Source organism: Peromyscus californicus, unplaced genomic scaffold, assembly GCF_007827085.1.
Source record: "Peromyscus californicus insignis strain IS unplaced genomic scaffold, ASM782708v3 Scaffold_24__1_contigs__length_46423439, whole genome shotgun sequence".
Lineage (NCBI taxonomy): Eukaryota > Metazoa > Chordata > Mammalia > Rodentia > Cricetidae > Peromyscus > Peromyscus californicus.
In genome coordinates this window covers 44064033-44085488 of record NW_026294535.1, presented here as the reverse complement: position 1 = coordinate 44085488, position 21456 = coordinate 44064033, and the positions used below count along the sequence as shown (strand labels likewise).

General features: G+C 43.5%; 1 protein-coding gene across 2 annotated transcripts; it reads right to left on the bottom strand.

Moving 5' to 3' along the window:
• Positions 1-8005: 8005 nt before the first annotated feature.
• On the bottom strand, positions 8006-20684 carry LOC128120030 (retinol dehydrogenase 7). 2 transcript variants are annotated; one of them, XM_052753783.1, is made up of 4 exons: positions 20372-20684; positions 17771-18029; positions 8861-9024; positions 8006-8223 (listed from the first exon to the last, which is right to left on the bottom strand). In XM_052753783.1, the coding sequence occupies exons 1-4, from the start codon at positions 20682-20684 to the stop codon at positions 8006-8008; spliced, it is 954 nt and encodes a 317-aa protein (XP_052609743.1). The 2 variants fall into 2 exon arrangements, with proteins under 2 accessions (XP_052609743.1, XP_052609744.1); XM_052753784.1 differs by having other exon boundaries at positions 8006-8214.
• Between the last annotated feature and the right edge of the window lie 772 nt (positions 20685-21456).

Below are 21456 nucleotides of genomic sequence, written 5' to 3'. Positions count from 1 at the left end.
TTCGGGTTTGGGATAGCTGTCAGTATTTACGAGGGTTGGTTACAAGTTGTTGTTGTTGTTAATGGTCAGGAAAAGGGCTAAACAAAGGAGATTAGATTTAAGGTTCTTGTTTGAAAAAGATATATAGAAATGATCGAATAAAGGTAATTTATTGAAGCTACTTTTAAGACAATTACTAGTTTTCAATACTTTACATTGGATTGGATTTTTATATATTGTATATAAATTATATAAATTGAGATTGAGATTGTTAGAAAATGCTGTACATATATTTCTAATCTTGTTCAGGATATTGTACTTATACAGTTCATTTAACAATATAATGCAATTTGCTAATCCTTGAATGTTATTATTACCAACTTTTAGGATATAAAGAAATGAAAGTTAGTAGTTAAACATTACAATCGAACTTGTAGTCACATTAGGTGTTTTCAAGGTTAAGCAGAACTATACTTTAGATAGATAGGTCATCTTCAAACCCTTCAGAGATCTACCAGAAGTTTATCCTATGTTTTGTTAGCAAGAAATATTAAAAGTCTGCTTTAAGATTGAGAAAATTGTAACTATGCACAGCAATATTTATATTAGAATTATGTTAACCTGTTTGTGTTTAAGTTTGATGTGGTTGCATCAAAATTTTTTTCTTTTAAAATACAAAGAGGAGGGACCTGTTGGAGCCCAGGTGGTTCCCTAGTGGCTGTACCCAGCAGGACTGCATGGGAGGTTGATTGGGCCACGGGCCTGGGCACCAGGTGTTTGTAAGGGTCCAACCAGCAAGGGGGAGGTCTTTTGCTCCACCCCTTGGCATTGTTATAAATAGACCTTTGGAACAAAGTTCTGAGCTGGTGGATCAGGATCCAGGCCCACCCGACTCCATCCTGTGTTTTCTCTCTGCCCTCTATTTCTAACTAAGTCTCTTATCCCTCAATCCTCAAGAGTTCCTGGGGTAAATAAGTGTGGGGGCTTATTTTTAAATTAAATATACTGAGGAATATGAACTCTTCCCCTTTTCTTTAAAACAAAACCAAACCAAACCTCTCCAAACAGTTCCATTTTTACATAAACAGTTCCATAAGCAGTTCATAAGTCATCATTGTTGATAGAGTCTAGATGCGTAAGTAAAGTCAAACTGTCCCATTGTAATGAAATCATTACTGTCCATTTTATTTTTTAAGTTCAAAAGTTTAAAAAGAGTATTGGTACCATTCCTAATCCTTTGAGCGCTCATAGTCAGGGCCTGACTTCTCAGCTGCCCTGAAGTCTGTATGTAGCTGTCAGAATCGTCATGACGCTGAAGCAAGCAGTTCCAAATAGAACTGCCACAACCAAAACTTTTCAGTTCGCCCAAGTTTCTCTGAAACCTCTGCTTTCAGCTCCCGCTGAGCTTTGCAGTCTGTGGCCTTCCGTAACCGGTCCCGGACCAGGCTAGAGAGCTGCACCTCATGGCTACACAGGCTCAAGGCTCCTTCGCCTGCCGTGAGCTGAAACTGTGGCCTTCCCAAGGCAACCCCGGCTTTGGGGAGGAAAATCCATTTCCTGCACCGCTGGCAGTCCAAGGGCTCAGCAAACCTGGTCCATGGTTGCAGTCAGATCCCGCCGCTGAGAGCTGCGGGCTGCAGTCAGTCTCAGCAGTTCCCGCAGAGCCTCAGGCGGGCTGTTCAGCCTGGAGTACGGTTCTCACCTCCGCAGCTTCCCTCTTTTCCAACGCGTCTCAGCGGCCTCTGGAAGCCGTCTGAACTCAGCCACCTCTGCTGTTCACCGCTCTGCCCGCTGCTCTTCTTTCCCGGGGCCACGCAAACCGCTGGGCTTTCTCTGCCTTTTGCCTTTCTCGCGTGTAGCGTCTCAAAGGTTGCAGAACCTTACTGTTCCCCTCTCCCACAGCGCAGCATCTGTGCAGGGCTTTCCAAACTGCTGCTCGTCCTTGGCCTCTCTCGTGGCTTAGCTTGTTCGTTTCTCACCGTGGCTTTCTCTCAGTAGAAAGCTGGTAGACCCTCGTGCATCTGCCACCTGCACGGCGTTGATGCCTTGAGGGTCTCAGCTTCCGAGACAGAGCTCTGGCTGCTATTTTCTGAAGCTGGCCGTCTCTGGAGCTGTTTTTTTCTCGTTGTTACTGGTGGCTTTCTGGAACTGCCAAGTCCACAGTCCACCATGGACATTGCTCTCTGAGTCCCGGTTTGGGAAAACCTACTCTAAATTACTTTTTTTTTTTAAACCATATCCTTAAACCTAAGGCGTATATATTCTAAACCTACATTTCTCTGACTCACTTTATATTAAATCTATGACCTATTTAAACCTACATTCTATCATTCAAGTCTATACAATAAACTTACATTCTACCCGGGCAGTGGTGGTGTACGCCTTTAATCCCAGACCTCAGGAGGCAGAGGCAGGAGAATCTCTGTGAGTTCCAGGCCAGCCTGGTCTACAAAGTGAAATCCAGGACAGGCTCTAAAACTACACAGAGAAACCCTGTCTCGAAAACACCAAAAAAAAAAAAAAAAAAAAAAAAAAAAAAAAAAAAAAAAGTATATTCTATAGGAATATTTTAGTACTTTTTCAAATATCTAACTTAGCAAACACCTAAAAGAGACATATTACTTCTTACTCTTAACTAACTTACACTAGGAAGAGTCTCTTAGCAAAGTCTCTATAGGGGTACCCTGTAGCTAGAGTTTTCCTGCCTGGCCCACAGTCAGGGCAAATCTCTCTCACCTGCCAGTCCCACAGCCACTCAGACCCGACCAAGTAAACACAGAGACTTACATTGCTTACAAACTGTATGGCCATGGCAGGCTTCTTGCTAACTGTTCTTATAGCTTGAATTAATCCATTTCCACAAATCTATACCCTGCCAAGCGGCTCGTGGCTTACCGGCATCTTCACATGCTGTTTCTCATCATGGCGGCTGGCAGTGTTTCCTGACTCAGCCTTCCACTTCCCAGCTTTATTCTCCTCCTTGTCCCGCCTATGCTTCTTGCCTAGCCAATGGCCAATCAGTGATTTATTTATTGACCAATCAGAGTAATTTGACATACAGACCATCCCACAGCAGTACCCTAAGCCTATATTTATAAACCTTACCTAAGTCTCACTTAAGCCTAAACCTTACCTAAGTCTTAGCTGCATTCAATAGGTCCTGAACTATATTGCTACACTCTACCATCCTTATTGTTTTTTTATAGATAGAAGAGAGAGAGGGGCAGAGAGAAAGAGAGATCTCTATAGAGACAAATCTAACGCTGCAGCCTCACAGCATTTCACTGCCTTCCCTCTACTCCCGAGAATAAAATACCGCTGCCTTCATTTTTCAATTCCTTATCGGCATGCCTAACTCGCAATGCCCCCTTCAATCCTTTCGCCAAGCCCTAGGGATTTTTTTTCTTTTTTTATCTTTTTCTTTGTCTCAGTTCAGCCGCCATCTGTGTCCTCATCTGAATGGATCTCAGCTGAACTGCTACAAAAAGCCTAGAAGCTTAACAAGGCTCCAGTTAGTGACCATGCTTGTGTCAGCAAGTCCTCCAACACAGTGCGTTCTCCACACTACTGCGTCCATGTGCCTTTCTTTGTTAGCCCTCATAGCACCTCGTGTCTGGTCCGCATACTCTCCCCTATCCTGAGACTGGGCCCTGGATGCCCACCATATTGCTCTTTACTCTCCATTTCCGGAGCATCCCTGTACGGTCATTGTCACAGTCAGGGTTTCTACTGTTGGAATAACATATCATGCCCAGAAGACACTTGAGGAGGAAGAACTTCATTGTAGTTTACACCCCCACAATGCAGTTCATCACTGTGGTCATGGATGCCAGGGCAGGAGCTCATGCAGAGACCATGGAGGAATGCTGCTCACTGACTTGTTCCCCAAGGCTTTCTCTGTAGGCAGAAGTTTCTGTCCTGCAAGCAGCTCCCAAATGGCCACACTGAGGCTTATATTAATTGTAAAATGCTCGGCCAATAGTTCAGGCTTGTTACTAACTAGCTCTTACATTTTACTTAACCCATATTCCTTATTAACGCTCTGCTACATGGAGGTACCTTTAATAACATGGCATGTTCATCCTGCTCCCTCTGCATCTAGCTGGAAATTTCCTAATTCTGCCGTTTTTCCTCCCAGCATTCTCAGTTTGGCTCCTCTTCCTAACCTTATCCTGTTCAGCTATTGCCTCTCAGCTTCTTTATTAAACCAATCATATCAACAAATCTTCACAGTGTACAACGGGATAACTCCACAGTCTCTCTCAGCTCGTTTTCTAATAATATTCAGGAACACCAGCCCAGCGTACAATCCACAATGAGCTGGCTATTCCCACATCCATCAGCAATCAAGAAAATGCTCCACAGGCTTTCCCACAGGCCAATAGAGAGGAAGAATTTTCTCAACTAAGATTCCCTCTCCCAAAACGGCTCTAACTTGCATCAAGCTCACATGAAACTAGCCAGCACAATCATATACTCATAATCCAGACCCTTCAGTCACTGAGACTCTAAAAACAGGGAAATCTCAGGGGAACAAACACTACAAAGCCAGTAGGTTTTCCTGAGACTTATCTAGACACAGAAGACTCTAAAGCTGCAGACGACAAGAAGAGTGTTAGTCAAGAATGTATCACACGTGGACTGACTGAGTAGTTTCCCTTTAAGAGTCCCAAGTCAATGCTCCCATCAGGATCTCTTAGATTTCTGCATGGAGGACTGTAGGTGAAGCAGAGGGTCTCATGTCCCAAAGGTGTGGAAAGAAGGGCAGGGAGCAAGAGGGGCAGACATGGGGAGAAAAGCCAGATTCATGAATCTGAGCAGTTTGCAAAGGCCTTCATTATCAATTCTCTGGAGCTTAAGTCAAGCCTTAACAGAAGATCCTAGCAAGTCTTTCACTGTGTGACCACTAATAATGACATGGGGACTTCTATTAATTATGAAAGCTCAGCCTGAACTTAGGCTTGTTTCTAAATAGCTCTTATAACTTATATTAACACATTTCTATTAATCTATACGTGTCTTGTGGATTTTACCTCTCCTTCTGCATGTCCTGCCTCATCATCCTCTTCTCTGGACTCTCTCCCCTGCCTAGATTCAATTCCTCTTCTTTTCCCTCTACCCAGAAGTCCCACCTACACATCCTGCCTAGCTATTGGCTGGTCAGCTTTTTATTAAACCAATCACAGTGACGTATACCCAGTGTAATCAAATCTCCCACAGCAGTAGGTGGCCTTTATACAACTCCTCAATATTGTCCTGACTCAATGAGAAGGAGGAGAACAGTGGACCGATTACAGCTCTACCTTAAGGCCTAAGCCTTGGTTGTCAGCAGAGAGAGAACAGTGACCTGGAGCTGGGCCACGCTTCCCTCAAGTGGGTGGCTGCCTCGGTTCTAGCTCTGGTCCTGTTTCTGCTATGACCCTGTGTGCTGGTGTGCTTTTGTCCATGGGACACAATCAAGAGTCACCTGGAGAGAGGGACCTCACTTGAGGACTTGCCTCCCTCAGGTTGTCCTGTGGGGTGTCTGTGGGTCTTTTTCTTCTCTTCTAATGGATGTGAAATGGGTCAGCCCACTGTGGGTGGTGACACCCTGGGCAGGTGGTCCTGGGTTGTGTGAGAAAGCAGATGAACCAGCCATGGAGGGCAAGTCAGGAAGCAGTATTCCTCCATGGTCTCTGCTTCAGTTTCCTCCAGGTTCCTGCTCTGGGTTCCTGCCCTGCAATGTAAGCCAGATAAAGCCTTTCTCTCTCTAAGATCAGGAAGGCAAACTCTGGAAGGAGGAGAACAGTGGGTTCTTGCAAGCGTGTGGGACATAGACATGGACCACTTACAGGACACTTCCTTCCAATTACACTTTGTTCAGTCACATCATGAGGCCCTTGAGCCATTACCTATTCTGTTCTAAGTACTGGCCCTGCCGCTTCCCCTAGTGGAGCCCAGTGTGGAGGGCAACAACTGGTACACTTATACTTCCCTGGTGCTCCAGAAAGAACTTCCTATATGGGTGCAACCTCACAGTCTATACAGTAGAGAAATGCCATTGGTTTTTCTAAAATGTGATTTGTGCATACAATTTTTTGTGTAGTGTGTGTGTGTGTGTGTGTGTGTGTGTGTGTGTGTGTGTGTGTGTGTTTCTGTGAGTGTAGAGAGAGTGTGAATCCAGAAGGCTTCAGATTCAGGCCTGCCTTCCACTCACAAAGATTCTCCTGTTCAACTTTGCAGAATGCTAACATTGAGGGAGTGACCCACCATGCACTGGTCTTGTTCCCTTTGCAAGGAGAACATGGGCTGACCTGAATGAACTGCATAGGGGCACTTGGAGACTCTTAGCTCCTTTACATCTTGGATATCCTCTTCCTTCAATGCTCTGATGCTGGAACCAACACTCATTGTGAGTTTTATGATGAATTGTTTGAACTATTATGTAGATGAATTTCTAAACAGTCTTAGTAAATAAGAAACACAGAGCCAAATACAGGGGTAATAGCCGAAGAGATCAGAGAAATAGCGAAGAGCCACTGACTACCCTTTAGGTTACCACCAAGCCGCAGTTTCCCACACCAGAGAGTTTCTTCCTGCCTGACCTGCGCTTTCATTGCCTTCCTGTTCTGCCTTCTCATTGGCTCTAAGCCCAGCCACATGACTTCCTCGTCATTGCCTATCTATACAGACCTCCTGGTCTCTATGGTTGGTACTGGGATTAAAGGTTCACGACACCACGCTTGGCTGCATCCTTGACCACACAGAGACTCTGCCTGTCATGTGATCAGATTAAGGGCATGGGCTACCACTGCCTGACTTCTGTTTATGGCTCGCTATGACCTCTGATCTCCAGGCAAACTTATTTATTAACATACAAATAAAATATCACATTTCAGCACAAATAAAATATCACCACACTATTGCATGCTAGTCTATTATCATGTGTAATATTAGTGTTTGTAAGTATTGGTCAAATATAAAATAACAGCAAGGCATGGTGGCATGCCCTCATATTTCCAGCACTGGAGATGCTGTAGGGAAGGAAAATGCCCTGAGTGAGTGAGTTCTGAGTAAGTGTATACTGCTCACATGAGCACTGCCATGACAAGGACCTCAGACCCAAGGCAAATTGGCAAAGTCTTTCCCTATATGGGTCAGGCTCAGAATTGGCAAAGCCTTCTTCCTCTGGTACAAGTTTGGGTGTTTTGGGATGATGGATCAGTTTGGAGAAAAGTAGCAACTGCAGCTTCCTGGGGGTCCCAGCCTGAGACTGCTGCCTTCAGTTCTGTAGAGACTAGCCGGCCCCTTCCCCTTTGCTGTCCATAACAGACATGCTGGGGGTTCAGGTTGAAGTGGAAGTAACTGAGGCTCCATCAGGGCACACGCAGGCCACTGGATGCCAGCTTTTCTGTTCATGCGTCTGTGTGTCTGTCCTTTCTTCATTCCCTCACTGACCCTAGTCAGGGCTTCAGAGCTAAGTCACATGCATGTAGCAAGGCTAGAGCTTCAGAAGGACATGATGTACCTGTGTGACACTGTGAGATCTTGTCTCAAAATAACTAACGAAAAAAAATAAATGAAGAGTCTAGACATAGGGTCAGCTGGTAGAGAGTTGCTTCTCATCTAGAGGACACAAATTGTGTTCCCAACTCTGCAGTGAGTACCTCCCAACTGCCTGTAACTCCAATTCCAGGGGACACAATAATCTGGACTCTATGGTTACTCCTACAAACATGAAATACAGACATATATGCATGCAGATAAATAAAAAACAAATATTTAATAATAAAATAAGTATAATAGTTGACCCTGAGACATGGAAGATCACTTTCTATTTCCAGCCACGTTGGGAATCATGGTTTAAACATAGCAGTTTCACTTGTGGTTCTGTCTTCCATGTTCACACTGAGGGAAGAAAAGTCAGGCACCTATGGATGTCGCTCCCCATAACAAGGTTGTACTGAGCCCAGGAATCTTCCTTCTCCTAAGGATTCATGACCTCAGCTACACTCCGATACCCCAACTACAGAAACAGATGTCAGCTTCACAGAGCTTTGGCAGGCTTTGTGGATGTCCAATAGACTACAGCGTCCACAAGAAAAGTAGGCAGATAGCTCACAGGAAGGAACAAGAGCTTGGCATCCCAACCAGCTGAGTACCGAGTGCGAGGGTGACAGGAAGTCAGCGCGTGCTCCATGCAGTCCGTCACCAAGGAGAGGTCCTCACTGCAGTTTTGATCCAGTAAGTTTATCACTGACAGATCTACGCAGAACAAGAAGTGATTCAGCTGGTGTTGACCTCCACCACTCCTGCTCTAGACGAACAGAGAAGTAAGCTCTAGAACCCATGCCTCCCACATCAGAAGCCATGCTCAAGACTAGCCTGTCCCGGGTCATCAAGAGGAACACAACTCAGCTTCAAGGAAGAAGTCTACATACGTGCCGTCTGGGTCTCTGTTCAGGGAGAAAGCCCAAGCTCATAGAACATCACTGCTCCCTGACTCAGGCTTCATTTTCATGTCATGATAATAAGGGGTTCAAATGAAACAACGCTCTATGTTCTAGAAGCCAGAACCTCTCTATGTGGTGAGATGCCCACCTGGTACTAAGGAAACAGAGCTAAACATGATCATTTTCAGAATAAACACTTTGGGGTGACTGCTCTCAACGCTAACATGAGACTTAGAATTCTAGACTCATACCAGGCAGTGGTGGTGCACAGCTTTAATCCTAGCACTCGGGAGGCAGAGCCAGGCGGATCTCTGTGTGTTCGAGGCCAGCCTGGGCTCGAGTGAGTTCTAGGAAAGACGCAAAGCTACACAGAGAAACCCTGTCTCGAACCCCCCCCCAAAAAAAGAATTCTAGACTCATCTTTGCTTGGGTCCACAAAATCCACTCACAGGATGACAAAAACTTCTCGCCATAGACCTCTTTGACTTCTGAGCTGGCCTGGTCCCACACCATCTTCACATTTGACGATAACCTGTCACTACTGGTCACACAAGTCTTGAAGCCTCCGGGCTCTATAACAGCCACCTTCACCCCAAAATAGGAGAGCTCCCTCCTGCAAGACAGACAGACGTCAAGGACTTCAGATGACTATCTGTAAGAGGACTCACAATAAGAGTACAGTGACATGCCAACATGAGCCTGTGGTGAGGAGAGGTCACAGTTGTGGATGATCTGGGATGTGCAGTAGATGGGGATGAAACTGTGGTGAGGGCATTGCCTCTGTGCTTTGGAATGTCACACTAAGTGTTTGGTGTGTGTAGCTCACTGGCCTAAACCTAGACTCCAGGTAAGACATCTCTGTACACCCTGGGTACAAAGGGACACCCTTGCCTAAGTCACCGCCCCCAAACCTGTCCCAGAAAGCTCTCAGCCAGCTCCCCTACGCCCGTGCAGGTGTCTTCCTAGAGCCTGTCTCTGGCTGCTTTCTTAGTGCCTCACATTTACCGTCACCCCATTCCCTGCAGCCTACAGGTTATCCGGCACAGAGAGCTCCCCTGCGTCAATCTCTTCCAATTTGCCTCGCAGAGATTGTGGAGTACATTCTTGTCTGTGACTCTCAGGCTCCCTATGTGCCTGCATGCACTTACCTGCGCAGCCTCCTGCCTGTACCACAGACTCATCCTTTTGTCTAGTAACAGCCAACAGGACATTCCATCAGTCAATGGCCACCTAGAGCCTGAGACAGACAGATTTTCCCCCCAGCCTTCCTAACCAGGGCCCCAAGTCTGATAACTACTGAGGAACCAGAGATAGCCACTCCAAGTGGTTCCATAGTCTGTCTCTCTCTCTCTCTCTCTCTCTCTCTCTCTCTCTCTCTCTCTCTCTCTCTCTCTCTCTCTCTCTCTCTCTCTCTCTCTTTCTCCCTCTCCCCCGCTTCCCTTCCACCTCTCCTTCCCTCTCCCCCTCCACTCCCCCTCTCCCTCCCCCTCTCCCTCTCTCTTCTTTCAGTTTCTCAGTTGTCAGAGTTTTTATGACGGGGGGAACACCTTCTCGTGATTCTGGAATGAGTTGACTATAGAATCTAACAAGAGCCTAGAAACTACTATGTGAGCTGAGTGAGATGCTCAGCCCACCTCAAGGATATCCTCAAGTTGAACATCATTAAAGGTCACAAGGGTCTGGGCTCTTCCCAAATTACCATATGTCTAACTTTACCTCAAAAAATGTTCTGCTTGTGCACCCTCCTCCAGAGCAAGATTGTTGTGAAATATTATCTTAAAGTGTGTTGGATTTTTTCCTACTGCTTTTGTTAACAATTCAAAGATGTGTTTGATTAAATAAAATTAACCTCTGACAGGAGGCTGAGTCTCAAGAAGCTGACAGGAAGCAAGGGTTTTTTTAAGTGGGAGCTGAGAGGACACTGGGTTCTTTGGAAGCTGCCAGCAAAGGGAAGGTGAGCTACTTGCTATTCAGCCTCTCTGAGCAAGCAGAATTCCACCTCAACCTCGAATTGTGAGTTCTTTAGATTTAGATAAAGTTTCCCTTAGTAGCTTTGAAAGAGTTGGTGCCTGAGGGAACAGAATTCCCTCAGGCTGTGGCCCTTGTGGTGGAAGCCATTGCTGAAGGGGCAGTCACTGTAGATAACAAAAACAATGATTGGCACCCAATGGGTGGTACAATCACATGAAAGGAGGGGTCACACTAGCCAGCTCTGCTGCATCTGCTTCTGAGGCTCTCCACTGCAGGCTCTGCTGTAGCTGCTGTCTGGACCTCTCCACGCTAGCAGTTGGCTGCCACTTGCCTGGAGAAGTTAGCAGAACTGGTGAGAGATTTGGGAAATCCTTTGGAAGAATAGGAGAGAGTTTAAAAGAATTTTTTTTCTACATTAAGAATGGGAAACTTAACCATGTAGGGTGCTAGGGTTCTCTATACTGCTACCTTCGATGGCTTAAAGTTAGAAGCAGAATATGGGAAGATAAACGATTTAACTAACACTGATATAATACCAATAATAATTACTGTCAGTATGGTAATTAGTATCTTATCGATAATAACCTTAGTGAGTTTTGTGTGTGTGTGTGTGTGTGTGTGTGTGTGTGTGTGCTACATATGACAAGTGGATTAATAGGATGCAGGCCTTGGAAAGATATACTAATGAAAAAGAAGAAAAATGCCAGACACAGACAGAGGAGTTTAGAGCAGAATTCACCACACCATTGCATTGTGAAACTGGAGAGGAATGGCCTAAAGTTATTAGAATATCAACTTTAATACATCCAGTTACTGTTCAACAACAACAACCAGATGATACATATCCCCAAGGCTATGCACAACTGAATTGGAATCCCATAGATATGTTAGCCTTAAAGAGATTTAAGGAAGCAGTACTTTCATTTGGTATGCATTCACCCTTTGTAATGCAGATGTTAAATTCATGGACAACTAGGAAAGAAATTATTCCACAAGACTGTAAGGATTTAGTTTTAGCAGTATTAGAAGCTGGTCCTCAATTACAATGGAGAACTTGGTGGAGAGAGGAAACCAGGGCCCTGGAACAATGAGGTAGGTATAGAGATCATGAGATTTCCCAAGACCAAATTCTTGGTGAGGGTCAGTATGCTGATTTGGAAAGATAGTGTATGTTGGATGATAATACCCTGATTCTACACCATCTAACATCTTTGAGTGCTTGGGACAGGGTTGAAGAATCAAGAAAGAGGACTGAGTTATTTACTAAAATTGCACAAGGCCCAAAAGAAGCTTTCACTGATTTTTTCTTGTACACAGATTAACATCAGGTGTAAAATAGAACGATATCTGATCCAGTCTCTAAACAAATATTAATTGAAACTTTGGCTTTTGAAAATGCTAATGCAGAATATAAAAGGGTGATTAGGCCTTTAAGGGCAAGATCAGCACCCATAGAAGAATGGATCAGAAATACAGTCAATACTGGCTCCTATACTTCTAATGATGATACTTGGATAGGAGCACTGCTTTCTGAAAACATGAAGAAAAATCAAAATGTTAGGTGTTTTAATTGTGGTAGACAAGGTCATCTGAAAAGGGAGTGTAGGCAAGGTGCTCCTAGAAATGATGTTTATTCTAAAAATAATTCAAACAGAAGGCCTCAGCCTTCTGGAGTATGCAGAAGGTGTGGCAAAGGCCAGCACTGGACTAATGAATGTAAATAAACAAGGAACAGGCAGGCTAACCCTTTGCCATCAGGAAACACACTGCAGGGCCTCTCAAAGGCCCCAATATCAAATGTAGTTCAATCATTTCCTGCTAGCATTGGGGAAAATCCTCCACAGAATGATTAAATGATTTAATGCCTGTTGTTAAAAACTGCACTGATCTGGATGCCAGAACAGCTTTAGAAGATAGAACAAAATTTTCAAGAGAAACCATAAAGCAAATATTTTGGCAAACTTCTATAAATGATCAAAGATCAAAGTTAAAAATACAAATAAATGGCATAAAATTGAGGGTTTGGTAGACACAAGTGCAGATGTAACAATAATTGCACCAAAACCATGGCATCCAGGTTGGCCTCTTCAAGAAGTAAATGTTCAGCTTTTAGGAATTGTCAGTTTGTCCCAAGTAAAACAAAGTGCAAGATGGGTTGAATGTATAGGGCCAGAAGGACAGAGAGGAAAAATAAAGCCATATGTGGCTAATATAGCAATGAATTTATGGATGTCTGATTTAATACAGCAATGGAATACTCAGATTAACATTTCCCACAATCTCAGAAACAAACTATAAAATAAGGAATGCTTCTGAGAGAAGTACCAAAAGATACTATCAAGGACAGTCACAGACGATTCAAGCTGTACATAAGCAGGGCACCACAGCTGTTGGTATATTTCAAAGGTACCAACAGCCCTAACTTTAAAATGGCTGACTGACAAACCTGTTTGGGTGAGCAATGGCCTGTGACATCAGAAAAATTATAGGCCTTAGAAAAGCTGGTACAGGAACAGTTAAATGTTCAACATATTGAAGAATCAACCAGTCCTTAGAATTCTCCTGTATTTGTTATTAAAAAGAAATCTGGAAAATGGAGAATGATAACAGATCTAAGAACTATTAATAAAGTGATTAAGCCAATGGGCTCTTTACTGTCTGGAATTCCCCTGCCTTCTCGATTACCTAAAGGATGGCCTGTTATAGTTATTGATTTAAAAGATTGTTTCTTCACTATACCTTAACAAGAAAGGGATAGAGAAAAATTTGCCTTCATGGTGCCTACTTATAATAATTCTCAGCCTGTTAAGACATATCAATGGAAGGTTCTCCCACAATGGATGTTAAACAGCCCTACCCTATGCCAATATTTTGTTAGACAGTCATAGTCATTGGAAATAATTCATGTACAGTTTCCTCAATCTATGATTTACCATTTCATGAATGATATTTTGCCATCTGATTCAAATGTAGATACTTTATAGAAACTGTATAAAGAAATAAAGAAAATTTTGCCATGCTGGAAATTACAACTTGCTTCTGAAAAACTACAAAGAGGAGATTCTTTTGTATTACTTACTTAAGCTATAAAATAAGTTTACAAAAAATTCAACCCCAAAAGGTACAAGTCAGAAGAGATCAATTGTGGACTCTCAATGACTTTCAAAAACTGTTGGGAGATGTTGCCCATCTACAACCCACTATTGGAGTAACAAATCAGAACTGAGTAGTTTGTTCCAAGTCTTCAAAGGTGACAAGAACTTAAATAGTCCAAGCGAATTATCAGCTCAAGCTGAGAGAGAATTGGCTTTGGTGGAAAGGAAATTGCAGGATGCTCCCATGGAACATTTGGATCTGGAACTTGATTTCTTTCTGGTATTTTACCCTCTACAGGGATTTTAATGCAGAGGGAAGATACAATATTAGAGTGGAATTTTTTTTTTTTTTTTGGTTTTTTGAGACAGGGTTTCTCTGTGAAACAGTACTGGCTGTCCTGGAACTTACTCTGTAGCTCAGGCTAGCCTCGAACTCACAGAGATCCACCTGTCTCTGCCTCCCAAGTGCTGGGATTAAAGGCATGCGCCACCACCGCCCAGCTGAGTGGATATTTTTACAACACATATAGAGTGAAAAATTAAAGACATATGTGAAAAAGGTTCCTGAGTTGATTCTAAAAGGAAAATTAAGACTTTGTCAATTGACAGGAATGGACCCAGCAGAAATTGTAGTTCCTTTTACTAATGCTGAAACTGCTTCATTATGAGCAGAAAATGAAGATTGGCAAAGAGTTTGCAAAATTTTTTGGGGAGAGATAAGTAACAATTATCCAAAAAGCAAGAGATTTCAGCTTATAAAAAAAATGAATAGGATTTTACCTCACATAGTAAAAGGTACCCCCAATTTCTGGAGCCCCTAAATTCTATACTGATGTAAATAAATCAGAAAAGGCAGGTTGTAAGTCAGGAAAAATGAGTAAAGTGGTTCAAAGCCCTTATGATTCAGTTCAGAGATCAGAGTTATATGTTATTTTCGTGGTATTATTAAACTTTTCAGAAACTCTTACTATAATTACTGACTCTCAATATGCAGAGTTGTCTTACATATTGAAACTGCTGAACTTGCTCCTAGTAAGTCAGAATTAACTTCATTATTTATATAATTACAGGAAATAGGAATAGGAATCATCCCATATATATAACACATATCAGATCTCATATAGGTGTACCAGGCCCTCTAACACAAGATAATGATAAAATTGATCAGTTATTAATAGGAAATGTGCTGGAGGCCTCAGAGTTTCATATAAAAAAAAATCATGTCAATAGCAAGGGTTTAAAAAGGGATTTTTTCCATCACTTGACAACAAGCCAAGGAAATTATAAGAAAATGTCCTACTTGTTCCTTGTATAACCAAACTCCACTACCTGCAGGAAGTAACCCAAAGGGTACTCAAAGAGATGAAATTTGGCAAATGGATGCGTTTCATTTTGCAGAATTTGGAAAATTAAAATAAGTACACCATACCATAGATACATATTCCGGATTTCAATGGGCTACTGCTTTGAGTTCTAAAAAGGCTGACTCTGTAATTACACATCTATTAGAAGTAATGGCCATTATAGGGATTCCTGTACAAATTAAGACTGACATGTGTCTAGTAAAATGAAACAGTTTTTTTAATATTATAACATAAAGCATATTACAGATATACACCACAAACCCATAGGACAAGCAGTTATAGAAAGGTCTAATCAAACTTTCAAAGAAATGATTAATAAACAAAAGGGAGTAATAAAGACACCCAGATATAGTCTACACAATGCTTTATTAACTCTAAATTTCTTAAATGCTAATGAAAAAGGAACAACAGCTGCAGAGAGACATAGGATAATAGAAAAAACTGATGAATTAAATCAACCTATATATTTTTAAGATGTATTAAACTCAGAATGGAAAACAGGATATGTGTTACATTGTGGTGAGGTTTTGCTTTTGTTTCCACAGGAGAAGAAAAACTATGGATACCATCAAGATTGATAAAGAATAGATTTGAACAGGAGAACCTTCCTGATGAGAAGAGGAGATAGCTAAGAGTTAAATTGGCCTAATGGTATAGTATATTTCCAACAGGATGAAATTTTATAAGTAGCCAGGCAGTGGTGGGGCACGCCTTTAATCCCAGCACTTGGGAGGCAGAGACAGGCAGATTTCTGTGAGTTCGAGGCCAGCCTGGTCTACAGGCTGAGATCCAGGACAGGCACCAAAACTACATGGAGAAACCCAGTCTCAAAAAAAAGAAGAAAAAAAATTTCATAAGTCTTCCTAAACATTTGTTTTTGTTGTCCTTTACAACTATAAAAGGCAAGTGGTCTTTTTGTAGTCCCAGTTGAGTTAAAGTTTAACGCTGGCTTCAGGGTTAGAGCATGGCTCTCTCCTTCTCTAAACCCAAGCATGTTTGTTAAAGAAAAATCCAAAATCTCTGTCTCTGTCAGAAGAGCTACCTGATGTTGGACAGAAGAGAACCAAAATTTAGGGACTTTTCTATTGCCAATAATCTCATAATTCTTTGGTTTCATTTTAACTATTTAAAAACTAATAGTTATGTCTATGAAAAGTTAACTTAGGGCTTTTCATAACAATGAGACACATCTGCTCCTGGAAGCACCAATTTATTTCAGAGATGATGGGCATTGAAGAAACTCCTTGTGGCGTTTGCTTTCAATGTAGTAAGGCTAGCCATTTGGGCAAGAAGCAGCTCTTGCCTGGACTGCTTGACTGTATGTTGTATAAACTGGACATGCAGGACCCACAGGAAAGTGACCACTGAACTTTGTCAAAACAAGGCAAGATGGTCCTTCAGGGTTCCTGCTTCACAGAAGAAACTGCCGGACATTCTGCAGGACACAGGAAAGTGACTGACAAACTTTGCCATTGTAGGCGGGACAGTCTTTCAAATTTCCTACATCACAGAAAAGTCTACCAGATATTCTAGACCTGTAGGCTGAAGATGGATGCCCCAATGTTGCAGAGGAACTTTGGGTGACTTTACAGGTAGTAAGATGTCTCAATCATTTCTAGAGTTTTTGGAAGTTGTTTGCAATGCACTTTTTGTTTACTTATATAATATTATATACTTTTGGGGTCTTTGATGGAGTTGAAGACCAGACAGTTATAGTTTCAGTTTTCCTTAGATATGATAGAAAGTAAATTAGGTATCAAATTTTGTATTCATTGAGATAGGATAGATTATGGAATATTTTCTTTAAATTTACCAGTCATAAATAAATTAAAATTAAGTACCTTGTGAATGTAATCCTTACTTAATAATTGTTCTTACCGTATACAGTCTTACTATGTTAAAATTAAAACCTTTTGATTTTGTTTAGAAAAAAATGGGGAAATGTTGTGAAATATTATCTTAAAGTATGTTGCATTTTTCCCTACTCCTTTTGTTAACAATTCAAAGATGTGTTTGATTAAATAAAATTAACCTCTGACAGGAGGCTGAGTCTCAAGTAGCTGACAGGAAGTGGTAAGGAGGAACCACGTGAAGCAAGGGTTTTTTAAGTGGGAGCTGAGAGGACACTGGGTTCTTTGGAAGATACCAGCAAAGGGAAGGTGAGCTACTTGATATTCAGCCTCTCTGAGCAAGCAGAATTCTACCTCAACCTTAAATTGTGAGTTCTTTAGATTTAGATAAAGTTTCCCTTAGTAGCTTTGAAAGAGTTGGTGCCTGAGGGAACAGAATTCCCTCAGGCTGTGGCCCTTGTGGTGGAAGCCATTGCTGAAGGGGCAGTCACTGTAGATAATAATTAAAAAAAAAAACAGTTAACAACAAAGATACTATTTTTTATGTGCATTATGTTTTGCCTGCATGTATATCTGTGTGAGGATGTCAGATCCTGGAGCTGTAGACAGATGTTAGCTGCCATGTAGGTTTTGGGAATTGAACCTGGGTCCTCCAGGAGAGCAGTCAGTGCTCTTAACTGCTGAGCTAGCACTCCAGCCCCAAGCGGGATACTATTTACTGAACTTGACAGGATGGTGGCAAACAGCTTTCATCCTGACACATTCCTTTAATTCAGGAGATAGATCTGTACAAGTTTGAGGCCAGCCTGGTCTACATAGTGAATTCCAGGACAGCCAAGGGTACATAGTGAGGCCCTGTCTAAAACAAAGAAAAGATGAACTTAGCCCCTGTCTCAGGCTGCCCTTACTGGCGTCATGGAAATGTGTTCCCAAGGAATGATCACCTACCTCCAATAAGGAGACAGGGAGAGAACCCCAAAACCAGAGTGTCCTCTCCATGATGGGATAATAAAGGCCATGATCAAACAAAACCCAATGCCAATGCTTCCCTCACAGACCCACATGTCCCTTTGCAATACCTGAGGGAGTCCGAGAAGGCCTCTACACCATGCTTGGAGATGCAGTAACCACCACCAAAGAAAGACACTCGACCCATGACGCTGGAGACGTTGACCACACGGCCTCTTGCTTTCCTCACTAAGGGCAGCATGTTCAGGGTCACCTCGATCATGCCCAACAGGTTCACATCCAGTACCGTTGCAAAGTCCTTCTTGGTCAGCCACTCATTGGGACCCGAGGGGGTGGAGATGCCAGCGTTGTTGACCAGGCCCCAGAGTCCTGGGGACAGTGGGAAGAAGAGAGAGTCACACAGCACAGGTATAGTTATGGGTGAAATGCATATTCAACAAGGAAAGACCACTTAGACATGTGTGTACTGGACAGTAGATGCAATGAAGAACAGCATGGCATCACCAGGGCTGGGCACCCATCCCAGAGGCTCTAGGCTCACAGCATGGACACCTCCCTCCTTTAAGTCTTCATGGCCCAGATCCCTGCCTGGGAAGCAAGAAGCAGTCACTTCTCACTTGCTGATTTTAAGATTTTGAAGACATGGTGTGCCTCTGTGTATCTGGAGACCATGAAACGATGATTGTGTTTTACACAATATCCCCATCCTTGAAGATATTTTACTTTCTGTTGTGTTTTCAGATATCTCTGAGCAGTTTACACACGGCTGCCTTTGTCTTTCAAGTGGCAAAGAAAGACAGATGAAAGGCTCCTGGGAGACGGCTCAGGGTGTGTAGTACTTGCCTCCCAAGCATGAACTCCTGCACTGGAGCGCCACAAGCCATATAAAAAGCTGACAATGATGCTTGATTGTAATCCTGCCACTGGAGATGCCTAGACAGGAGCCCATATCCTCAACACACCTGTGAACCCCAGTTGGGAGATCTTTTTTTTTTTAATCAAGCAAACAAAACACACACACACACACACACACACACACACACACACACACACACACCAAAAAAAAAAAAAAAAAAAGCCCCAAGATAGACAGCACCCACATCTGAGGGTGTCTTCTGGCCTACATGCCTTGGCACATCCAGCATCAACCCTGAGCAACTTCCCTGAGGTGCTTACATAACACAAGGAGAACCGGCCGGAGCAGGCAGTGCTACAGCGTGACGCCACACTCGGCCCCAGAAAACAGAGCCCTCTCTTAACACTCATCCACAGGACACCGCCACCTGCCTCTTTTAGTCACTGCTACAGATCTTCAAGCAACCACCCAGTCAGTGCTGTACACCTCAACAGCGAGTCTTCCAACCACCGCGCCTGGTCAGCTGGGGGCTGCTTGATCTAAGGCTACCGTGGTGCTTGTTGGTTATGAAGAACTCGCCCCAAAGGCCACGTGTCACCTCAGTCCAAACCTACACCTTGCCCTTCTGAGGAATGCAAACTGTTTAACTGAGGTATTTGATTGTTAGAATGCCAACCCAAGCTAAGGAAAACTGATTACCAGAATAGTGCTAATGATTATAAATGCAGGAAGATGTGGATGATGGCACACACATGCAATCCTAGTACAAGAGGGGCTGAGGCAGAAAGATCCTGAGTTCAAGGCCAGCTCAGGATCAAGATTCTATCACAACAACCCAAGCTAAAACAAACACAAATGTACCAAACATTCCCAACTTCTGATCCCAATATATGGTTACATTAGTGGGCCTTTGTAAGTGGTTAAGTTTCTCTTCTTCATTAAATATTATCAGGCAAACCGGGCAGTGGTGGCACATTTAATCCCAGCGGCTGGGAAACAGAGGAGGGCTGACCTCTGCGACCTCTGAGTTGGAGGCCAGCTTGGTCTACGGATCAAGTCCCAGAACAGTCAAGAAACAGAGAAACCATGTCCCGAAAATAAAATTATCAAAGAAATGAGGAGGTAAAAATTGCTCCACTATTTTAAGTGAAAAGAAAGCACTTATTTTAATGCATACAGATTAAAATATTAATAGTTTTTTATCCACTGGGTGCTGAATTACAGCTTAATTGTTGTGGCTTTACATGTTCCACTGTTTTGAACAATCACCATGTTTTCAACTTATTCTTAGATTTCTTATAAACCAAGATTGCTCTTCTGGCCCATTAGTTAACACTACCAGCTTGATGAAAGAAGAGTTACCCTTCCCGGTATCTTACATTCCCAAGTCAGTCCTTAAGCTTGTCATGGCCTGCTCTGCACACAGGAACCATCTTGTCTCCCTCCATAGAGGATGGCAGGTGACAAGTAGATCCACTCCAGCACAGCCCCAGATACCCTGCACACACAGCCCAGGGCCAACTCCATCCTCTCCTCCGGAAAGGGGCCCTGCTCTAAGCTGGCACCCAGCATCCAGCAGTCTAGGTTTTCTGCATAGAAGAGATGACAGAGCACAGACAGGAAGGTGATGAGGTGAATCCTCCCCAGGGCACCTTCTTACCAAGACCAGAGAGCTTGGGAGACAGCAGATAAGGACTGGAGAGAAACATCAGGTGATGTTCAGGGGAAGGGCAGGAGGCTGCTGGTACTTCAAGTCCCCCAACCCCCTTCAGGAATCTTTCCAGGGAGCGAGAATGGGAGACCCCTTCACACAGAGACACAAACCAACAGACACACACAGGAATCTCAGTGGTACCTCTGTTCCCAACACGCTCCTTCACCCACTGAGTGGCTGCCACAATATTCTCTGTCTTGGTGACATCGAGGATCACCGTCTCCAGCCTGTCTGATGTCTTGCTCCTCAGCTCCTCAGCTCCATTTTCCGTCAGACATGCAGCCAGCACCCTCATGCCTCTCCTGTCCAGCTGTCTGGCCAGCAGGTTCCCAAAGCCGGAGTCACAGCCCGTGATGAAGACATGCTTGTCTTGGAGATGGCTCACCACCTTCCTCTCCCTGAACAAGCGCAGGAGGTTCCACAGGCCCAGCAGAGCCACCAGGTAGAGCCACATGGCTTGAAAAGGACAAGCCAGACTCTCTCAGAAAAAAATGAACCTGGCCAGATTTCAGACAGGAGAAATATGAGCACAAAGGTCAGTGGTAGGCAGGGTATCCTTCAGGCTTCTGGCAAGGATGCCTAGTGTTCCTCTCTGGTCACTTTCTCTAGAACATTCTTCTTCTGTTTTAAATCCTGCTGCACTTCTCTGTATTTCAGGTTGGTTTTCTGTGCTGATAAACAAATGTCCTTTGGCACCTCGCACTTAGCAACACCTCCCTAATTGGTCCACTCCCCTCTGCCCTCCTAGGCACATATCAGATCCATCTGTGCCAAATGACTCAGAGTCCTTACCAGTCAAGGACCAGGCTCAGTCTCCTTGTGTGCTACAAGGCACATCTGAACACAGGTAGAATACTACTGGGAATATACACTTGGACTATAGACACATTTACCACGAAATTCCCCCCTTAACCTATGTATCTTCATCAACTTCAGTACTCAGCAAACTGACTCTCTGTCATTCCCTGCAGGACCACGGGAAAAGGCCAAAGGATGGGGCAAGAAGACACCAGTTTCCTTCCCAGAGAAATACTGTCTGGACTGGGGAGTGGGGAACCCTAAATGTGGATTCTGACCTCAAACATTGTGGTGATATTTTGTCCCCCAATATATGTGCATCCTAATAAACTTATCTGGGGTCAGAGAACAGAACAGCCACTAGACAGACATAGAGGCCAGAAAAATGGTGGCACACACACCTGTAATCCTAGCATTCCAGAGGCAGA